The following is a 20,679-nucleotide window of genomic DNA, read 5'->3' as shown; positions in this document are numbered from 1 at the left end:
ATTTCTAACTCTAAAAATCCAAATCTATTGACTAAATTTGAACGGATATCTGAATGTGTATCCCTTAAAAAAGCTATACGACAAATCTCTTACTACAGCGTAAAATACATAATCTAATCAATTATTTTCACTTTGTGTTGATTAATTTAGAACCTAAGTGTTTACTTATGTCATTTGTTTTTCTCAATTAGGATTCATAAATATACCGCAACTCATGTCTACTATATATATCAAAACAAACATTAAAGTATTTTCAAAGATGAGAAGATGATATCATAATGCATGAACGCAAAAATCAGAAATCCAGATATCCTAAAGTTTCTTTGGGCTCTACAAAAGAAAATATTACATATTATACCATTGTATTTCTCTGTTTCACATACTCTTCTTTCCCTCTGGGCTATGGCCGATAGACTCCAACTGGTTCCTGAGATTCTGATTATCCTCAAGCAGCCTATCATACTCCATCAGAAACCCATCAGCTGATTTTCTCAGAGCCTCTGTTTCAGCTTGTGCACTTTTCAGTTCTTTGCCTTTGCTTTCACTTTCAGATTCTAATTTCTTGATCTTCGCCTTCAACACTGCGATTTCTCCTCCAAGCGCTTTAACTTCTTCCCCATTCGTGTTTTTGCCATCCTCGAAACTTCTGTTCTGTTTCTTTGCGGTCTCCATTGTCTTCCTCAGCAACCGCAATTCTCTTATGTAATGGTGTAGTCGATCAATCATTAGCGAAAGAAACAGCACAAACCCTGAATTGTAAAATGTTCAGTAACAATAAAAAAAAAAAGAAACTAGCCAGCCCCAAGCAAATGAGATCTCATCCTTTTGAAAGCTGATGTCAACTCATATTGATCATGATATTCACTAACTACACTCCTCAACACCCAAACAAATCCTCTGTGCACAGATACTGATTGATAAAACGCTTAATAACCATATTGGTTTAACCAAAGTAAAATAGATTGGTATGTGAATGTTAAAGATTACAATACACCCATTAAAGCAGATCCTCCTCCTTGATCACTATAATTATATCAAGAAACCAATTTCAAATTGTTGGATCAGCGCCACAGAGATAGATTGTTACGTGTTCTAATCGATTAGTCAAATCAGTTCCTCTCTAAAAGAGTCAACAATCGTATCTAAGAAACTAACTTTTACTGATTTTAAGAGATCGAAGTTAACTTACCCATAAGAGAAGCTTCGAGAAGATGCTTGGAAGCGAGGACCTGATCAGTAGGATTGAGAACGGCACCATCCTCGGATCGGCGCTGGATACTAAGCAAGCTGTAGACGCTGGACATAAGAACGACGAAGACGGTGGCGCCGATTGTTTTGACGACGACGGGGCCGCGGCCGCGTTTGATGCGATCGAAGGTGAGGATGATGAGCTTCCGGAGAGGCGTCTTGAAGAGGAGAAGGAGGATCAACGCCATCTCGGCGAAGATCACCGAGTAAAGGAGCTGGATCATCGTTGTCGGTGTGAGCAAACCCTAGTTCGGAGAGAAATCACGAGAACGTGTTGTTGTTGAATCAAATAAGCAACAAAGACCTTTTTACTAGAGTTAATAGCCTTTAAATTTTATGTTGGGGCTATAAATGCCACGTCCTTTCTTATTAATCTTTCTCGCTAATATTCGAGGCTTACCGGGTTGCTGATTCTAGATGTCTCGGTTTACTTTTTCTTGAACCGGTGTTTTTGCCATGTGCTGTCCACGTGGTCTTGCTTCCGTCGGTCTGACCGACTCGGTCATAATTATCTTCTTTGTGCTGAGCTGGTTAGCTTGAATAGCAAAATACAACAAATCATAGTTTTTATACGGTTCTCTCCATGTTTTATGAAAGGTTGTCAAGTATCTCTTTCGATGATCAAATAGAACGTAATTCTTTTATACAGAATTATGTATAATAGATTCGTCTACTAATCGGATACATGCAATAAAACAACAAAGCATAACAGAAAAGCATTTAAGTTAGGTTCGCTAGACTAAGACCACCTAAAACTAATTTCCCTAAAAATAATCGGATGTACTTATGTAGAGCATGTGGAATCTAAGAAATCGTGAATAAAAGACTAATTGTTCTGTCTAAACTCTAAACCTTTGTTTACATAGTACTATCTAGGTTGGCCGTCTCCTTGTAGATTTGAACTTATCAACTTTCCATTCTTGGATTCTTTCTTTTCTCTAAGATTCACGTTTATTTTGTTCAAAAGTTTTCATTTTCTCGTTTTTATTCATTCTTCCTCTCCGAGCAAATATACCATCAATTATTTAAGTTTCGTTACAATTTTCATTATCACGGGCTGTTTTTTTAAGGTTATTGCTGGCCATTTTATGATTTAGGCCGTTTTATGATTTATGTCATTTTAAAAAAAAATTTGCTGTTTTCGTTCATTCGTTCAGAACTGCGGTTTTTATGATGTTAGTTTATGTAATGACGAAAATGATTTCTTTTCGTCCAAAAATATCTTTTAGTGTTAACAATTTAACTTTTTTGACTCAACGTTTGACCAGTTTTTACAGAAACAATGGGTTTCGAATACTTTTCGAAAAATGCTTTTACGGCTAGTTGTTACAAGCAAATGAGATGAGCACATTTGTGCGAGCACGTAAAGGAGGATAAAAAGGCAAGGAGGAGAGTGTGGCACCCGCCACTTTCGAAATATAATAAATTGATAAAAGCGGAAATAAAATAATAATACAACTCAAATAATAATAATCTTCATATAATATAAAAGTCAATACGGTACCAAAAGGCCTAAAAGCCCAACATCGATAACATCCGAAATATAAAATACGATATAAACTGAAAGTCTGAAATAGGAATAACATAAATGATAAAAGTCCAAAGGCCTAAAGGCCCGATAAAGATAAAAGCGGTAAAAGCGATAGAAGCCCAAAAGCCCAATAGCACCGGTCCGATAATCACTCCTGCTCATCGGTCTCACCTAAAAGGGGAAAGAATGAGGGGTGAGCGACAGGGGAATCGCTCAGCGAGGTATGGGATGCTACCACGAAGTCCATGGACCCGGACATAGCACTCCGAATAAATATAATTTAATTCTAATGCATGTCAAACACAGTACCTAAAGTACTCAAGCAACAAACAATGGTCCTAGCGAGGTGCACACTCGCCGCCCACTAACAGGCCAAAACACTACCGAAAAGGTGCTCGGTTCATACACACACCGAAAAAGTGCTCGGTAACACACGCCCGTAGACGATTTATCGACACTTCCAGTCTACGGCTCAACCGGTCGACTAAAGTTGGCCGTGACCTCCATACAATCCGGCATACAGCAGTCCGACTCTGTATCCGTCTCCAAACAAAAACAATCCTAGCTAAGAATTTACATTAAGTGAAACAATCAATGTTGAATCCTCTAACCCCCTAGTTCCGGTTTATGTAAAGAACCTAAAACTAAACAAGCAATGACAGACTCGATTTCACACAGACGGAACACATTAGAAATAAATTATACTTATTCGAGGTCCTAAGCCGAATAAGAGGAGTTCGGGAATAGACCCTCACCTTAGCAACAATAAGAGGTGGTATCTATGAACTCCAGCTGCTCAAATGGACTCCAAATCCGAAATCAGATCGAAATTTCGAGTCAGAACGCCTTTCGAACGGTTTAAAACGGATATTTACGGGAAAGTCAACCCGCTGGTCAAAGATTAATTATTTAATTAATTAATTAATTAATTAATTAATTAATCCGGTTTTCCTTAACCGATTTCCAATTGATTTTAACCGACCGGTTTAACCCAACCGAATCGAAATCGATTTAAACCGGTCAAACCACCGGTTGACCGAGTCACCGAGTTGACTCACCGGGTTGACTCGGCCGAGTTGGCGAGTCACCGGCGAGTCACCGGTGTCGGTCGCCGCCGGCGACGCGGCGGCTTACCGGAAAGTCAACGGCGGCGACGGCGGCGAGGCGGCGACGCGGCGGCAGCTTCCCGGCGGCGGCAGCTTCCCGGCGGCGAACGGACGGTGGTCGGTCACGGCGGCTCCGGCGAACGTTGGTCGGAGACGGCGGCGCGTGGCCGGAACTCGCGGTGGCTCCGGCGGACGGCGGTGGCGCGTGTGTTTCACGCGCGCGCCTAGGCGAATCTTCGGGAGGCGCGTGCGGCTTCGTCCGGGCTCCGTTTGAGGCGTGGTTGGTGTCTACGGCTTCGCCTCGACGAGAGGAACACGATGATGGCCTTGGATGTACGAGATGATCAATGGTTAGGAAGTTATGGGTGATTTACTAAACGGAAACGAAAATGAGCTTAAGAAATGCGGTTTTCGGCGGTTACCTAGGGCGTTTATCGGTGGTGGCAAGCTGAACGTGATCATGGCACACGGTTGCTCCGGCGACGAGCTCAGGTGAGCTTTCTCTCTCTTCTCTTCTCTTTCTCTCTCTCTCTCTCTCTCCTCTCTCTCTCTCTTTCTCTTAAAGAAGAGTGGGGATGTGGAGATGGTGGGAGTGGTGGGGATGGTGGAGATGGTGGAGATAGTGGGGATAGTGGAGGTGGGTCATTACAATTCTCCCCCACTAACAAGGAATTCGACCCCGAATTCACATCACCAAACTCTCCAATGACATCCCGAAACAGCTCTGGATAATCAATCCTCATTTGGGGCTCGGACTCCCAGGTATCCTCCTGAATTCCGTCTCCCTCCCAACGAACCTTGATCAACATGGTCATCATTCCACGATCTGCTTTCACTTGGCGATCCAATATCTCTACTGGCTGGCACAACCCACGTAACCCTTTGCCAAGGTTTCTAGGTGGTTGCTGCAAAATGAGCTCTGGCTCTCTCACTACTTTCCTCAAAACGGAAACATGAAACACGTCATGGAAATCTGATAACTCTCCTGATAAATTTAGTCGGTAAGCAACTGCTCCAATCCGCTCCAAAATAGGATATGGTCCCATATATCTTGGTTTAAGCTTCTTTAGCTTCCGAGTCTTAGATCCTCCCTGAAATGTCCTCATTTTCAGGTATACTAGGTCGCCAACTTGAAACTCCAAATCTCTTCGCCGTTTATCTGCATAACTCTTCTGACGGTCATGGGCTTCCTTAAGCCGCATCTTGAGCATCTCAACCTGTTCGACTGTCTCTTGAACCATGGCTGGTTCTATCTCACGTGCTCTCCCACTTCCGTCCAACAAAGTGGTGTGCGACAAGGCCTACCATATAGAGCCTCATATGGTGCCATCCCAATACTCGAATGATAGCTGTTGTTGTAGGCAAACTCGGCTAGAGGTAGATACTTCACCCAACTACCTTCCCAATCTAAAACACAAGCTCTGAGCATATCCTCCAAAGTCTGAATAGTCCTCTCTGACTGACCATCTGTTTGCGGGTGATAAGCCGTACTCATATGAACTTTCGTCCCAAGCGCCTTCTGGAAGGCTCTCCAAAACTCAGACGTGAACTTTGTATCCCGATCTGATACAATGCTGACCGGAACTCCATGCAATCTTACAATCTCGCTGATGTAAGTCTGTGTTAGCTGATCAGCTCTGTCTGTCTTCTTAACTGCTAGAAAATGGGCTGACTTCGTAAGTCTATCCACGACTACCCATATGGCATTCTTCCCTCCTGATGTAGTCGGCAAACCGTCACAAAATCCATAGTTACCATGTCCCATTTCCACTTCGGTAATGGCAGGTTTTGTAATAACCCCTAGGAACCTGATGCTCGGCTTTAACCATCTGACACGTCTGACATTGCGATACAGTTAAGCAACATCTCTCTTCATACCAGGCCAATGGTAATATCGCTTCAGATCCCTATACATCTTGGTGTTTCCTGGATGAATAGAGAAACTCGAGTGTGTGCTTGCTGTAATATCTCCTTTCTTAACAACTCATCATTGGGCACAAAATCCTGTTTCGATACATGAACTCCCGTTGGTTGCTGTAAAAAACCAATACTCTCCATCTCGATCTGCTTACGCAAGCTTCATCACTATCTGAGCTTTGCGTATCCTCCATAGTAAGTCTGCCCGCGCTACAGCCTCAGCGCCAACTGACTCTCCCTCTACAGTAACTGCACATAATCTTAGACTAGCAAGTGTCCCAGTAAGCTCCTGGACCTCTTTGGTTCCCGATATATCGCTTCTGCTCCTGCGCCTACTCAAGGCATCCGCCACATGATTGGCTTTTCCCGGGTGATATGTGATCTCCAAATTGTAGTCTGCTAACAACTCCATCCATCTACGCTGCCTCAAATTCAAGTCCGTTTGCGTAAATATGTACTTCAGACTCTGGTGGTCCGTGAAAATCTTCACCTTCTCTCCATACAAGTATGACCTCCAGATCTTTAATGCAAATACAACTGCTGCCAATTCCAAATCATGAGTAGGATAATTGGTCTCGTGAGGCCTCAACTGTCGTGATGCATAGGCAATGACCTGACCTTCCTGCATCATACACCATCCCAATCCGGTGCCTGACGCATCAGTGTAAACATCATATGGTACCCCTAGCCTCGGGAGTACCAAAACTGGCGCATGGGTCAGCTGTCGCGCTTCAACTCAGTGAAACTCCCCGAACATTCCTCTGTCCCATCAAACTCGTGTGTCTTTTCCTGTTAGCCGTGTCATTGGCTTTGCAATGCTAGCAAAATTTTTGACATACTTTCTGTAGTATCCTGCCAAACCGAGAAAACTGCGGATCTCCGTCGCATTCTTAGGTGTCGGCCACTCTGAAATGGCGCTAATCTTCTCCTGATCTACGGCAAATCCTGCTTCCGAAACCACGTGACCCAAAAATCCAATCTTTCTTCTGCCAAAAGCTACACTTACTCAGCTTGGCAAATAACTGATGTTCCCGAAGCTTACCCACACAATTTGCAAATGTTCAGCATGCTCCTCTCTACTCCAGAATAAACCAAGATGTCATCTATGAAAACGATCACACACTTATCTAAGTGCTCACGGAATACATCATTCATAAGCTTCATGAACGCGGCTGGTGCGTTCGTCAACCCAAATGGCATCACCACAAATTCGTAATGTCCATAACGGGTACGGAATGCCGTCTTCCGCACATCTCCCTCAGCTATCGCAATCTGGTGGTATCCCGATGCCAAGTCAATCTTAGAGAACCATGAAGCTCCCTGCAACTGGTCCAACAACTCGTCGATACGCGGGAGCGGGTACTTATTCTTGATGGTCACTTTGTTCAAACCTCTGTAATCTATACAAAGTCTGAAACTCTCTCCCATTTTTCTTCTTCACAAACAACACTGGTGCTCCCCACGGTGACGTGCTCGGCCTGATAAACCCCTTATCAGATAGCTCCTCCAATTGTTTCTTTAACTCTGCCATCTCAGTTGGTGCGAGACGGTATGGAGCTCGTGAAATTGGTGCTGCTCCTGGCTCTACTTCTATTGTAAGAACGTCCGCTCTAGCTGGTGGTGGCCTTTTAAAGGCTCAAAAACATCCTCGTACTCGGCGACCACTGGTATATCATGTAGCTTCTGTTGACCGTCCTCCTTAACCATCGAAATGGTTGCCAAGAATCCCTCTGCTCCACTTTCCAATAACTCTTCTGCACGCAACATGGAGACGATAGAAATTTCCCGGTGTGTCTGAATTCCCTCGCAAATGATCTTTCCTTCTTCTCTAGGGATATTAACTCTTGCCTTCGGACAATCCAAGACTACTCGATGTCGCGACAGCCAATCCATCCCAAGTATAACATCGTAGGAGCTCATCTCCATCTCCGTCAAATCTCCGAGCAACTCGACTCCTCCAAGTAGAACTGGTACATCGTGATGAATGCCAACTGCACCCAACTTCTCCGTGCCGGCAGTCTGGATCTGCTTAGCCTTCGGTTCAAAGACTCCCCGAAAAGACCAAGACTGGACTAAGCGCGGACTCACAAAACTATGAGAGGCTCCCGTGTCGAATAAGGTATAAGCTGACTCTCCTCCAACTAAAACCGATCCTACACGAGATTTTTACTAACTACACATGACAACCACGAGCCAAAATACCCAAACACAAACAAGTATGGAAAAGACTCATACCTGCTATCGGCTCAGCTCCCTGAGGATCTCCAACCGCAAACACACGTGGAGCGATGGCTAGACGCTTCGGTGGTGGTGGAAGTGCCGCATTGTCCTTCCTCGGGCAATCTCTGATGAAGTGACCTGGCTGACCACAGCCATAGCAAACATGTGCCGCTGCTGGTGCTGCTGGTGTTGCAATCTGTCTGACTGGTGGCGTATCCAATGGCCTAGCTCGACAAAATTTAGCAATGTGTCCAATCCTACCGCAAGTAAGACACCTCATACACTGCCCACTGTGACTGCGATGGCAACGAGGACATATCGGTAATCCCGACGGGTCCCCTGCTCTCCTTTGAGACTCTGGAGCTTTTCCAGACTTAACATGAACTGCTTTGGCGAGTTCCTTCTCCTCCGCCAAGCCTGCTTCCTGTTCGGCAGCTTTCTCCACCAGATCTCCCAACCGGTGGTGAGTGACTACGCGACACCTGTTACGAATCTCCACTCGCATCCCACTCAAAAACTTTCTAATCAAGTCTTCTTCTGAAATGCCCACTCCTGCAAATCTGCGAAGTTGGTTGAACACAACCTCATACTCCCTGATAGACATCTCTCCCTGGCTTACATGCTCGAACTCGCACTTCTTCCTATCCATCGCTTCCTTCGGAAAGTATTTCCAATCGAACTCTCGAATGAAATCAGCGAAAGTAAGTCTCTCTGGCCCAAAATGGCTCAATCGTATTCCCTCCCACCATATAAGAGCATCTCCACGAAGGTACTGCATAGTCAATCTGAGCGACAACTCTGGTGGACACTCAATAATCTCCAGCTTCCGCTGCAAGGCTAACTTCCAATCGTGTGCAGCTACAGCATCCACTGTCCCGCTAAAATGCTCCATCTCCATGTTTCTCATCTGACATGTCAGCCTGTAGAACCTCTCATTATAAACCGGGTAAACATGAGGTCGCGGTGGTGGTGGCGGTAGATCCTGAACACCATGAGCAAACTGCTGAACTGGACCCTGCTGCAGAGGAACCTGTGGAAGGGGAACCTGCTGAACGGGATCCTGATGATCGTGCTGAGCTGGAATCTGTTGATCTTGTTGGACATGAACCAGTGGAACTTGCTGAACCTGAATCTGCGGTCCCTGCTGAACGGTAGCCATCTGACGAGCAACCTCCTGAGCAGCTACTCGGGCGGCCTCCTGAGCGGCCTGCCTGGCTGCCTCCTGGGCAATCTGCTGAAGTGCTTCCTGAGCGGCCTGTCTAGCGGCATCCTGAACCATCTGTCTCAATGCATCCTGATCAACTGGTGGAGCCGCGGGTGGTGGAACTGCGGTCTGCTCATGCTCATCTACATTGTCTCTAACGGTTCTGGCGGTCTGGGCACGGGTGGTTCTTCTCCTTGGCGGCATCTAAAAGGAAAGAAAAAATTTAACTTACGCTGAACTTTGGATACCAACATTTTAAGGAGCAGTGATATCGAACGAAAAGGTGCTATTTATTTTTTATTTTCAAAATTCCCAAATCCCCGAAAATATTTTGAAATCGTGTAAAACCGTCAAAACCGAATAAAACCAGGTCTCCAAAAATCGCCATCCCGGGTCGGAGCCAGGACGGAACCTGCTCTGATACCAAATTGTGGCACCCGCCACTTTCGAAATATAATAAATTGATAAAAGCGGAAATAAAATAATAATACAACTCAAATAATAATAATCTTCATATAATATAAAAGTCAATACGGTACCAAAAGGCCTAAAAGCCCAACATCGATAACATCCGAAATATAAAATACGATATAAACTGAAAGTCTGAAATAGGAATAACATAAATGAAAAGTCCAAAGGCCTAAAGGCCCGATAAAGATAAATGCGGTAAAAGCGATAGAAGCCCAAAAGCCCAATAGCACCGGTCCGATAATCACTCCTGCTCATCGTCTCACCTAAAGGGGAAAGAATGAGGGGTGAGCGACAGGGGAATCGCTCAGCGAGGTATGGGATGCTACCACGAAGTCCATGGACCCGGACATAGCACTCCGAATAAATATAATTTAATTCTAATGCATGTCAAACACAGTACCTAAAGTACTCAAGCAACAAACAATGGTCCTAGCGAGGTGCACACTCGCCGCCCACTAACAGGCCAAAACACTACCGAAAAGGTGCTCGGTTCATACACACACCGAAAAAGTGCTCGGTAACACACGCCGTAGACGATTTATCGACACTTCTAGTCTACGGCTCAACCGGTCGACTAAAGTTGGCCGTGACCTCCATACAATCCGGCATACAGCAGTCCGACTCTGTATCCGTCTCCAAACAAAAACAATCCTAGCTAAGAATTTACATTAAGTGAAACAATCAATGTTGAATCCTCTAACCCCCTAGTTCCGGTTTATGTAAAGAACCTAAAACTAAACAAGCAATGACAGACTCGATTTCACACAGACGGAACACATTAGAAATAAATTATACTTATTCGAGGTCCTAAGCCGAATAAGAGGAGTTCGGGAATAGACCCTCACCTTAGCAACAATAAGAGGTGGTATCTATGAACTCCAGCTGCTCAAATGGACTCCAAATCCGAAATCAGATCGAAATTTCGAGTCAGAACGCCTTTCGAACGGTTTTCAAACGGATATTTACGGGAAAGTCAACCCGCTGGTCAAAGATTAATTATTTAATTAATTAATTAATTAATTAATTAATTAATCCGGTTTTCCTTAACCGATTTCCAATTGATTTTAACCGACCGGTTTAACCCAACCGAATCGAAATCGATTTAAACCGGTCAAACCACCGGTTGACCGAGTCACCGAGTTGACTCACCGGGTTGACTCGGCCGAGTTGGCGAGTCACCGGCGAGTCACCGTGTCGGTCGCCGGCGGCGACGCGGCGGCTTACCGGAAAGTCAACGGCGGCGACGGCGGCGAGGCGGCGACGCGGCGGCAGCTTCCCGGCGGCGAACGGACGGTGGTCGGTCACGGCGGCTCCGGCGAACGTTGGTCGGAGACGGCGGCGCGTGGCCGGAACTCGCGGTGGCTCCGGCGGACGGCGGTGGCGCGTGTGTTTCACGCGCGCGCCTAGGCGAATCTTCGGGAGGCGCGTGCGGCTTCGTCCGGGCTCCGTTTGAGGCGTGGTTGGTGTCTACGGCTTAGCCTCGACGAGAGGAACACGATGATGGCCTTGGATGTACGAGATGATCAATGGTTAGGAAGTTATGGGTGATTTACTAAACGGAAACGAAAATGAGAGTAAGAAATGCGGTTTTCGGCGGTTACCTAGGGCGTTTATCGGTGGTGGCAAGCTGAACGTGATCACGGCACACGGTTGCTCCGGCGACGAGCTCAGGTGAGCTTTCTCTCTCTTTCTCTCTCTCTTTCTCTCTCTCTCTCTCTCTCTTTCTCTCTCTCTCTCTCTCCCTCTCTCTCTCTTTCTCTTTAAAGAAGTTGGGGATGGTGGAGATGGTGGGAGTGGTGGGGATGGTGGAGATAGTGGGGATAGTGGAGGTGGGTCATTACAGAGAGGGTGATGATCTAAGAGCAAAGAAGTAACTGCGACTAGATAGGGCGAGGAGATAGTCACGAGGAAGGATCATCAAAGGGGCGAATATGAGGTCTTGTAGAGATGTGGGCGCGGAGAGATAAGCAAGGGGCAAGGAAGAGGATACAAAGGGATGAGCAAGGAAATAGATGGAGAGGAAGGAGAGAAATGGAGAGGAAGGAGAGAGATGGTGAGGAAGAAGAGAGAGGGTGAGTAAGGAGAGAGAAAGGGTGAGTAAGGTCCTCTTGTTGTCTCTTTTTGTCCTTCGTTTTCCGTTGATCATTTCGTGTAGTTCTCTTCGATTCTCCAAAGTTTATTTCTTAAAACATCAACATTTTTATGACTTTACAAAAAGTTGTCTGGAAAATATAGTTTTGTTTTAGGAAAGTGATTATCTAAAGCTGTCCAGCTTTGCTTTACGAAATATGGTCTGAAAACTTTATCAAAGTTAGTTTGGCAGAAGTTTGTTTCGTAGATACTGTTAACTTTTATGGTACAAAACATGTTCTTTAAACATTATCAATGTTAGTTTTGAAAATTTTAGTTTCGGAAAATAGTTAAGTTTCTTTTCACGAACAGATGTTTAGTAAAACTTTGTCGAAGTTAGCTTTACAGAAGTTTATTTCGTAAAAAATGTTTTGTTTTACGAAAAATGTTCTACTAAACCGTGTTTGTTGGGGTCAAAATCGGTCACGATGAAATCAACGTTCGAAAACTTCAGAAGAAATGTCCTCTTTCAAAAGAAGAAGAAGAATAGAGACGTGTGAAAACCTAAAATCAAGTTCGTAACAATTCCGAAAAGGATTCACACGATAAGTCTTCAAGAAAGGTTACACAAAGTCTCGAACAACGGATCCCGAACAGCGAAACACCCATCGTCCAACTCGCCGAAGGGGCGAGTTGGACCGGATACACCGACCAACTAGCCTAAGGGGCGAGTTGAACCGGATACACCAACCAACTCACCCGTTCGGCGAGTTGGATCAGTCCAACCTGCCGAACGTGCGAGTTAGGCCGAGCACGCCGTCCAACTCGCCGAACGGGCAAGTTAGACCGAACATGCAGTCCAATTCGCCCGTTCGGCGAGTTGGATCAACCTGCCTGCCTTCGTCCTGTCCTCGTAGCTCTCCCCTTCGGGATTAGATCGAATCTGCTCTTGTTTCATCTCGATCGGAGTCACCGTTGGAACTTTACGATTTAAAAACTGCAAGAACTCGTTTCCTCGAATAACATTCAGATTGATCATATAAAGCGGCAACTGTTAGCTGAACACCTAGAATTGCCTACACTATACGAGGAATTTGAATGTTCTTCGGAATCGACATCGCTTTGAAAGCCTTCTTTTTATGAAATCATAAAAACGTCTAAGTCGGAAAACGGCCCGAAGGGGCCCAGAACGCAGCTAAGAGCCCACTTACGATTTTATACGAAATCAAGCCAATCGTTATGACGGTTTATCTTTGGTTACGCAGGAGAAGATAAATGTCAAGTTCGGAAGATAAATGTGAAGTTTCCGAAGATAAATACAAAAATCAAAGAAAAATGGAATATTTCCGCGAAATGATAAACTCGACCGAGGGCAGAAATGGAAAGAGAAAACCGTCTCTAAAGGAATATATAAGGATGTTGAGGTCGAAGATGCAGAGGGATACAATTTTTCTACTCAGAACAAAACTTAGCACTTAGAGCAATTTAGGCAATTTTCCGTTTTTGATATCGTGTTGCGACTCAACTAGGTTTTCAGGTCTTAGGTGGTTAGAACTAGGTTCTCGCCGACAGCTCTTACGGCAGCCTTACCTGTTGTAAACGCTTATACACAAATTCGGAATAAGATCTTCTTCGCTCTCTTTTTGTTTTATCAATTTCATACTTAGTCTGTTTCACGTGTTCTGATTGTTTGGCGTGTGGTTTAGCAGATATCTGTGAACTCTGGGAAACTTAGGGCTTCCTATCTTTCCTAAATCAACGGAAATCGACAGTGCGAATTTCGGTTCCCACAGTGTTGATAGTTAATGATGATTTCATTAAATCCTTACTAGATAATGTTTTCGTAACGACTAAGTTCTCTAAATCAATTGATTTGGTTTAATTGTTTTGAATTACTAATAATTTTATTTAATATTCTTCCAACCTAAGCGTTTATGCATATCTATCTATCTATAATAATAAAGTAGACTTTGTTCTCTCCTTAGAATGCCATATCATCATGGAAAGAGGGGAAAACGAGGTCACGTAACATATTTACCAATTAAGCGTCTTTTTATTTCATTTATGGGCCGTGTTCATGAAAGGGCCCAATTAAAAAATTGATCCACTTATCTTCGGTTCCTTGCTTACCCTAGCAACCATCGGATAAACTGTCATTGTAACGCTGAAGGTGATCAATTCCTCTTTCTAATTAAGATTAACATTCTCCATTTACGACCCAAACCCAACCTCCCACTACTTAACATTAATTACTCCAACTCCTGCTCTTTCACTTTTCTCTATTTTGCTCATATAAATAGGAATGTAGGCATCGAGAAATATCATCCCCCAAACCACATTTCAAGAAGAAGTGGGTATCACTGAAGTCGAGGTACATGAACAACAAACTGATGACATCCTTCTTATTGATCCGAATAACCGTCAATATGAGATATTCCCAACGATATGAATGATGAAGCAGGTGAAGACGAGTTTGATGCAAGCGGTGATTATCATTCTATTGATATTGATGAAAATTCGAATGATTCAGAATGATGTAATGTATATTTGAAATATTTTTTTAATATATAAATCAGTTAAAGACTTAATGCATGTGTATGTTGTTTGATTATAATACATATTCCTTTGAATTTAGGGTTTAAGGGAAAATATGATATAGGAGACGATAGGGTAAAAGAGATATGATGTTATAGATAAGTGACTTTGGGGTTTTGGGATTTGATTTTCAGGAATTCATATATAGTCCTAGTAAATTCGTCGTAATGGAAAAAACAGGTCTGGTAGATTCTTGTAAAACACTTTTCCTTGTAAATTTGTCGTAATGGCTAAAACACTCGGCCTTGGTAGATTCCTCGTGATACACGTGTCCTAGTAAATTCGACGTAATGCATTCCTTGTAAATGCCCGTAAAGTTAAAAACGCGGTAACACTTTTAGTGTTTGAATTGGAAAATCTGAGTTTAGAAGAGAATAGCGAAGATATTAAGAGAGAATAAGAAAGAGTTGTGTGATTAAGAGACTAATGGAGAATCATTGTGAAATTTTTCAAGAGTATAGTTGTTTTGAACTGTCTAATCTCTTATTAATGAGAGAGTTTACAATATATAGGATTGAGATATAAGGGTTTTCTAAAAATTTAAAAAGATCCTAGGATAGATCTCTGGTACTGGAATGATAGAACATGGATAATCCTTGCAAAAGTGAATCAAACACTCAAAATTTCCAAGGCTTGTGGAATGAAGTGGGACACAAGAGGGATGGTTTGATCTCTTGATACTCCAAGGTTTCTTATCCAGATATTACACACTAAATCAGAAAACCCAAAGCTGGATATTAAACATCAGCAAGCTTCTAGATCTTGACAGATAAAGAAAGAAGGAACAAGTTTTTTTTTTGAAGAAAATGATTGATAGATTAGAAAGAGGGTTCTGGTTACAATATAATGCAAGAAGCTGTCCTTGGAAATATAAAGACATAACCCCTTTGTCCCCCATGCCTAGAGACAACCCAAGAAAAGTTTTTAAAATAAAACATAACATAAAAAATACATAAAAATGTCATAGAACTTAGATAACTAAAATGGACCAACAATTGGCATATGGTAAGGACAGTTGTGGCCTCGTTAAAAACCTAACTTGGAAAACTCAGTGGGTCAAAACCAAGCTAGGGAAAAAGAGCACACACAACAGCCTTTGCTAAATTTTTGATCAGCTGGTTGGAGAGAACTTCATAAAGGTGAAGGCTTCATAATTAGAAACTTGGCCAAGACATTCTTCTTGATCTTCAATATACTTAAGCATTCCAGTGACAGCTTCCATGAGCTTCTTTGATCTAGCACGAGTCATTGGAACTTCTTCTGGAATGGCTAAGATATCTTCACTGTTCATCTCTTCTTGAACAGGTTCATGTTGTATTCCCATGATCACATCATCCCCTCCCTCTTGAAAAGGATTTGTCCTCAAATTTGGATCATCTGCAACAAAAGGAGCCCAGTCAGAAATATTGAAATTATCACTAACATATTACCTTGCAGTTCAAGTTTATAAGCATTGTTGCTGATTTTGTGTGTGAGTGCGAAGGGACCATCAATACTTGGCATCATCTTTGATTTCTTTTCATTTGTAAATCTCTCCTTCCTCAAATGCACCCAGACTTGATCACCCACGTCAAAGACCATCTCACGCCTGCCCTTGTTTGCTTGTCTAGCATACTGCTTAGCCTTTTCCTCCAAGTTCCTTCTAGCTTCAGCATGAATCTGTTTCACCATCTCTGCTTTCTTTTTCCCATGAACACTAACTATTGTTGGGGTCGAAAACGGTTGCGACGAAGTTAACGTCCAAATCCCCGAAGAAGAAAACGAAAAACCTTCTTCAACAAATACTTTTTCGAAATAGATTCTTCCTTACGAAAAGCTTTGCAGAGGAAACGCGAGTCATCGGACAAGAGCTCGAAAAGGGTCGCTACGCAGCGACCGAGCTCGAGCAGGAGAATGCATGGACTAATGTCGTATCGATGTTTGGGAAGAGCTCGGTCGCTACGTAGCGAGCTCGGTCGCTACGTAGCAAGCTCGGTCGCTACGTAGCGACCGAGCTCTTCCCAAACGTCGATACGACATTGGTCCATGCATTCTCGGCTACCCTTCGATGCTATCTCCCGAAGACCGTAGCGAACCCATTTCACGTTCCCCGCCATTCTAAGTTATCGATCAAACTTTACCGTAAAAACCGCGGAAAGATCGTTCTTTATCGAAAGAAGCCGTAATAAACGCTTCGAGTCAGAAGACGGCCCAAAGGGACCTAAGACATGACTCGAGGCCCAACTTACGATTTCTTAACCAACAACCCGTAAGCCGCATGACGATTTAGGCTTGGTTCGCAAGGAAAGATAAATGTCAAGTTTCCACGGATAAATACGAAATTTTGAAGATAAATACGAAGATCGGAAAAAATGGAATATCTCCATTTTTATGCTATGGCGGCTTAAGGGCTGAAGAGGAAAAGCGTAAACCGACCTAGGAGCCAGTATATAAGGAGTCCTAGGCGAGAGGCATGGGAGAGGACTTTTCTCAGAGCAAACTTAGCACTTAGAGCAATTAGGCAACTTTCCGTTTTTGTTATTTCGAGCTGCGACTCAACTAGGTTTTGCAGTCTTAGGTTGTTAGAACTAGGAATCTCGCTGACAGCTCTCGTAGCCAACGCTTCTACCTTGTTGTAACGCTCATACGCGGTTTCAGAATAAAACTTCTTTTGCTCTCTTTTACGATTTTCTTATTCCTTTTCGTCTTTAATTGCGTGTTATGATTGCTTGGCGTGTGGTTTAACAGATATCCGAGACCTCTGGGAAGTTAGGGTTTTCCTAACTTTCCTAACTTAAACGGAATTGTAATCGAATTTTTTAGAGATTTCAAAATTTTTTACTACAATATGCGTCGCTTTTTTTTAAGACACTTGCGCTTCAATTAACGCAAAAGTCTCGGAACACGCTTAGAAAATCTACAAACGTTAATACTCTTGCCAGCAGCCTCGTACGGGCCAAAATCGTAAAACAACCTCGCTTCAGCACAGAAAATATATGTATAGTCTTCAAAATAACTGCAAGACGTCGCCAAGTTAAAAGTCGAGACGATACGAACAAATTGTCCGAATGCGACCACCAAAAATCTTACACTCCGTTCGTCGATTGGTCCCGACGAACACATCAGCGGACTTTAAATCGGTACGAATCAGGTAGAAATCGCAACAGGAAAACCGATAGCCGGCTAGTCACCGCACAAACCTTAAAACCGAGAGTAAACCTAGGTCTTGCCCTAAACCCATCGCATTGGTCTCAGACATCTCAAAGACATGATATCTAAACGATACGAGATCCTAAAACATGTCTCTGCGTTCATATCTCAACATTTCCGAAAGATCGTAAGAATAAATAATTTTTACGAAAACTCACGTCTCGAACAAACCAACAGATTAAACGCCTCAACGAAGTTAAATATGAGACGACAACTCGTGTTTACTTCAAACCCACTTGAAACAAACTAACTCAAACAAACATCCACTATATAAACCGCATAGCGGTAGGGGTTGAAAGCCACCAACGACCAGTCCCGATAAAAATGGCCAAAACAGGCCCATACAAAGTTCGAAGGCCACACTCGGCTGGACATATATGAACAAAGGCCACACTCGGCCGCAAAATACTAGATAAGGGAAAAACTTCTTCCTGTCAAAACGCTCACAGATCAAAGTTAAAATTCCCGGACAAGGAAGCTCCGAATGCATCCGCGGGATAGTTCACTTCCTCATCGTCACCGGCAAAATCAGTCGTGGTTTCTACGGTATCAGGAGAAACTGGGATGAGATCCTAGAATCCCTGAATCTTCCCATCGATCGGAGAAATGAGTGTCTCAGCGTGAGCATGATCCTTCATGCCACCCTTCATTAACTCCATCTCCCTCTCGAAAAGGTAGTCATCCGCCCACGTCTTCTAAAGGCTCCCGACTGAGCCGCGACACTCACGGAAGTCGCCCAGCGAGTTGAAAGCGTCCTTGAGATTCCCGTACTCAACCTGGAATTGAGAAGCGCGAGTCTTCATCACCTCGACAATTTCCCTCTTGCCCTTCCGTTCCGCCCTACGAACAGCCCTGGCATGATCACGAGCGAGTTGAGCATCTCGCGCCAACATCTCTTCTCGCATGCGAGCAAGATCCTTTTCCGCCTTCTCCGCTTTAAAGCGATCGATCATGGCCTCTCTATGGTTCGCTTCAATGGACGATCCAAGCAAGTTCTAGATAGATTTATCACTCTCTCTCTCTCTCTTTATTTTCGAAATATAGATATATAAAAGAATATTATTACTTATATATTAGAGATTTATTTAGGAAGGAATTCGAACATGACTTGGTGGCTACAACCCTTAAAGCTTGCTTCATATGAATTCTATAAGTAAAGGATTAGAACAAGACTTGGTGGCTACAACCATTAAGGCTTGCTTCACAAATAATCCTAGGATATAGGTCAAAAAGAAGTGAACAGGACTTGGTGGCAATCACCATTAAGGCTTGATTCATGGAAGCCTGTCCAATCTTGGTCAATGATCTTGCAAATATAAGCAGACTTTGACTAGGAGAGAAATTAGTAGAGAGAGAGGATAGAAACTAATGTTTACCTGTAGGTCCAGATACTTGTTTGAAATTCCTTGCATCCTGTGATTGATACTCCCAAGGTAAAGCCTACACTTTTATTTATGCTAAGAAATGAGGTTGGTAGAGGAGAATGTCAGACAAGAATTGCTAAGTTGTTGGCTAGATGAATTTGGTTGCTAAGCTAGGATATGGTATGAAGTGCTTTTGTGATTAGGACCTCTTTGATGTGGATTGTAATATTGTAGAGGTGATGATTCTAAGTTTTAAATCATGTGAGTCCCTGCTGTTTTCAAACCTCTTTCAGAGAGACTGCCTGTTTGTTTTTCTTGAGGACAAGCAAAATGGTAAGTTTGGGGGAGTTGATAGACCATGGATTTGATCTATTTTCGTCCATGGTTTATAGGTGTTTTTACTATTTATTATTATATTATAGAGTCTATTTATTATATTTATAAGATCAGGAGTGATTTGGAGATAATGGATGATTTTGGAGCATTTTGGAGATATTTTGAGCAAGCACCCGAGATGACCATCGAGCTCGACCATCGGTCGATATTGGAGGAGGAATATCGATCGATGTTCACACTTGAACATCGATCGACAGCGAAGCGCGCAGAAAGCCCGTTTGGTCACAGCCAACTTGAAGTCTAAGTCTTCACCAATTTACAAGATTACCCCTGTCGAGTTTTAACCTAATTATATAAGCTTTGCCACCATGTTAGAGGCAAAGTGTGATTTTCTGTGTTTTTAGTTTAATTACTTTCAGCAAAAGGTTTTAGGATTGTGATAGATTGGAGAGAAGATCCACAGTTATATTTTGTGATTGGAACTCCATTAATATCTATTTTACTATTCTACGAAGTTTTCTAACCTAATTGCTTTCATGATTTTCTTGGCCATGTCTGAGTAGTTCCACTAATAGATTTAGGGTTTAAATAACTTATGGGGGATTAGCCCCAAATATAGATTGCTGAGTTGTAGTAATTTTCATTAGGATTGTTCATTAATGCCTGTTTCTAGATTAGCTACCTAGAACTTGCCCTAGGATTGATAGATAAAAGCGAAAGCTTCATTCTCATCCTGAAAACATTCTAACTGAGCTAAGTTTCTTGCTAAGAGTAAGGCAAGAGCTGATCTAGTGAGCTTAGTAAGCTTTATTCAACCCGCGCATAAAGCTTAACTAGAAGCGCGTCGATCGATATTCATTTGGATAATCGATTGACGGAGCGAAAGGTGTATCGATCGATATCCCTATAGGATTATCGATCGACACTGCTATTGATCGAACACATTTCTTTGGGTCATTAGATCTAGTGAATAGACGAGTTCAAACATGCGATAGCTGATGGACTTGTTGAATAGACAGTTGAGCTTTACATTATAATGCACACAACTCATTAGGCATCTGTAGGATTATAATTCCAAGTTTCCTGAATATAAACCCTAAGTCTAGCTATTTCCTTTTATGCACCAAAACCTCAACCAATCAATCGAGCAATTACTTGCTCAACCAAAATTGCAAATTTACATTTTAAATCTTAAAAACTTCCTACTTAACATATCATAATAGATCCATTAGGTTCCCTAGCTCCCTGTGAATTCGATCCCTAAGTACTACAACTCGACCTCTTATTTGAGAGAGTATAAATCACTCCTTACAGTAATTTGAGTGATATCAGCCATATGGCGAGCCTGACTTGTTCGCCCTGCTCGCCATTTGGTGAGCTGGACTTGGACCAATTGTACGGCTGAGATACGATCTATACACTATGATC

The 20,679-nt window shown here is 43.0% G+C and overlaps 2 protein-coding genes and 1 long non-coding RNA gene across 3 annotated transcripts; all 3 read right to left on the bottom strand.

Annotated features, from left to right (window-relative positions):
• Positions 1–203: 203 nt before the first annotated feature.
• On the bottom strand, positions 204–1,589 carry BNACNNG60970D. Its single transcript, XM_013857025.2, has 2 exons — positions 1,190–1,589; positions 204–749 (listed from the first exon to the last, which is right to left on the bottom strand). The coding sequence occupies exons 1-2, from the start codon at positions 1,470–1,472 to the stop codon at positions 376–378; spliced, it is 657 nt and encodes a 218-aa protein (XP_013712479.1). The 5' UTR covers positions 1,473–1,589; the 3' UTR covers positions 204–375.
• Positions 1,590–2,712: 1,123 nt separating this feature from the next.
• LOC125581693 lies at positions 2,713–9,445 on the bottom strand. The gene is made up of 2 exons (XM_048747550.1): positions 8,038–9,445; positions 2,713–2,950 (listed from the first exon to the last, which is right to left on the bottom strand). The coding sequence occupies exons 1-2, from the start codon at positions 9,428–9,430 to the stop codon at positions 2,928–2,930; spliced, it is 1,416 nt and encodes a 471-aa protein (XP_048603507.1). The 5' UTR covers positions 9,431–9,445; the 3' UTR covers positions 2,713–2,927.
• Positions 9,446–10,537: 1,092 nt separating this feature from the next.
• LOC125581694 lies at positions 10,538–16,155 on the bottom strand. Its single transcript, XR_007319354.1, has 2 exons — positions 11,299–16,155; positions 10,538–11,202 (listed from the first exon to the last, which is right to left on the bottom strand). It is a non-coding gene; the product is annotated as an uncharacterized LOC125581694 (long non-coding RNA).
• Positions 16,156–20,679: the final 4,524 nt, after the last annotated feature.

This window comes from Brassica napus, chromosome C2 (genome assembly GCF_020379485.1).
Source record: "Brassica napus cultivar Da-Ae chromosome C2, Da-Ae, whole genome shotgun sequence".
NCBI lineage: Eukaryota > Viridiplantae > Streptophyta > Magnoliopsida > Brassicales > Brassicaceae > Brassica > Brassica napus.
This window is presented reverse-complemented; position numbering and strand designations above follow the sequence as displayed.

Coding starts and splice junctions, on each gene's coding strand:
- LOC125581693 (XM_048747550.1), bottom strand. CDS start 9,430: ATGCCGCCAAGGAGAAGAACCACCCGTGCCCAGACCGCCAGAACCGTT. Junction 2,951..8,037: donor GGGAGCTGAGCCGATAGCAG/GTATGAGTCTTT, acceptor TTCCCCTTTTAG/GTGAGACCGATGAGCAGGAG.
- BNACNNG60970D (XM_013857025.2), bottom strand. CDS start 1,472: ATGATCCAGCTCCTTTACTCGGTGATCTTCGCCGAGATGGCGTTGATC. Junction 750..1,189: donor TCTCGAAGCTTCTCTTATGG/GTAAGTTAACTT, acceptor TTTACAATTCAG/GGTTTGTGCTGTTTCTTTCG.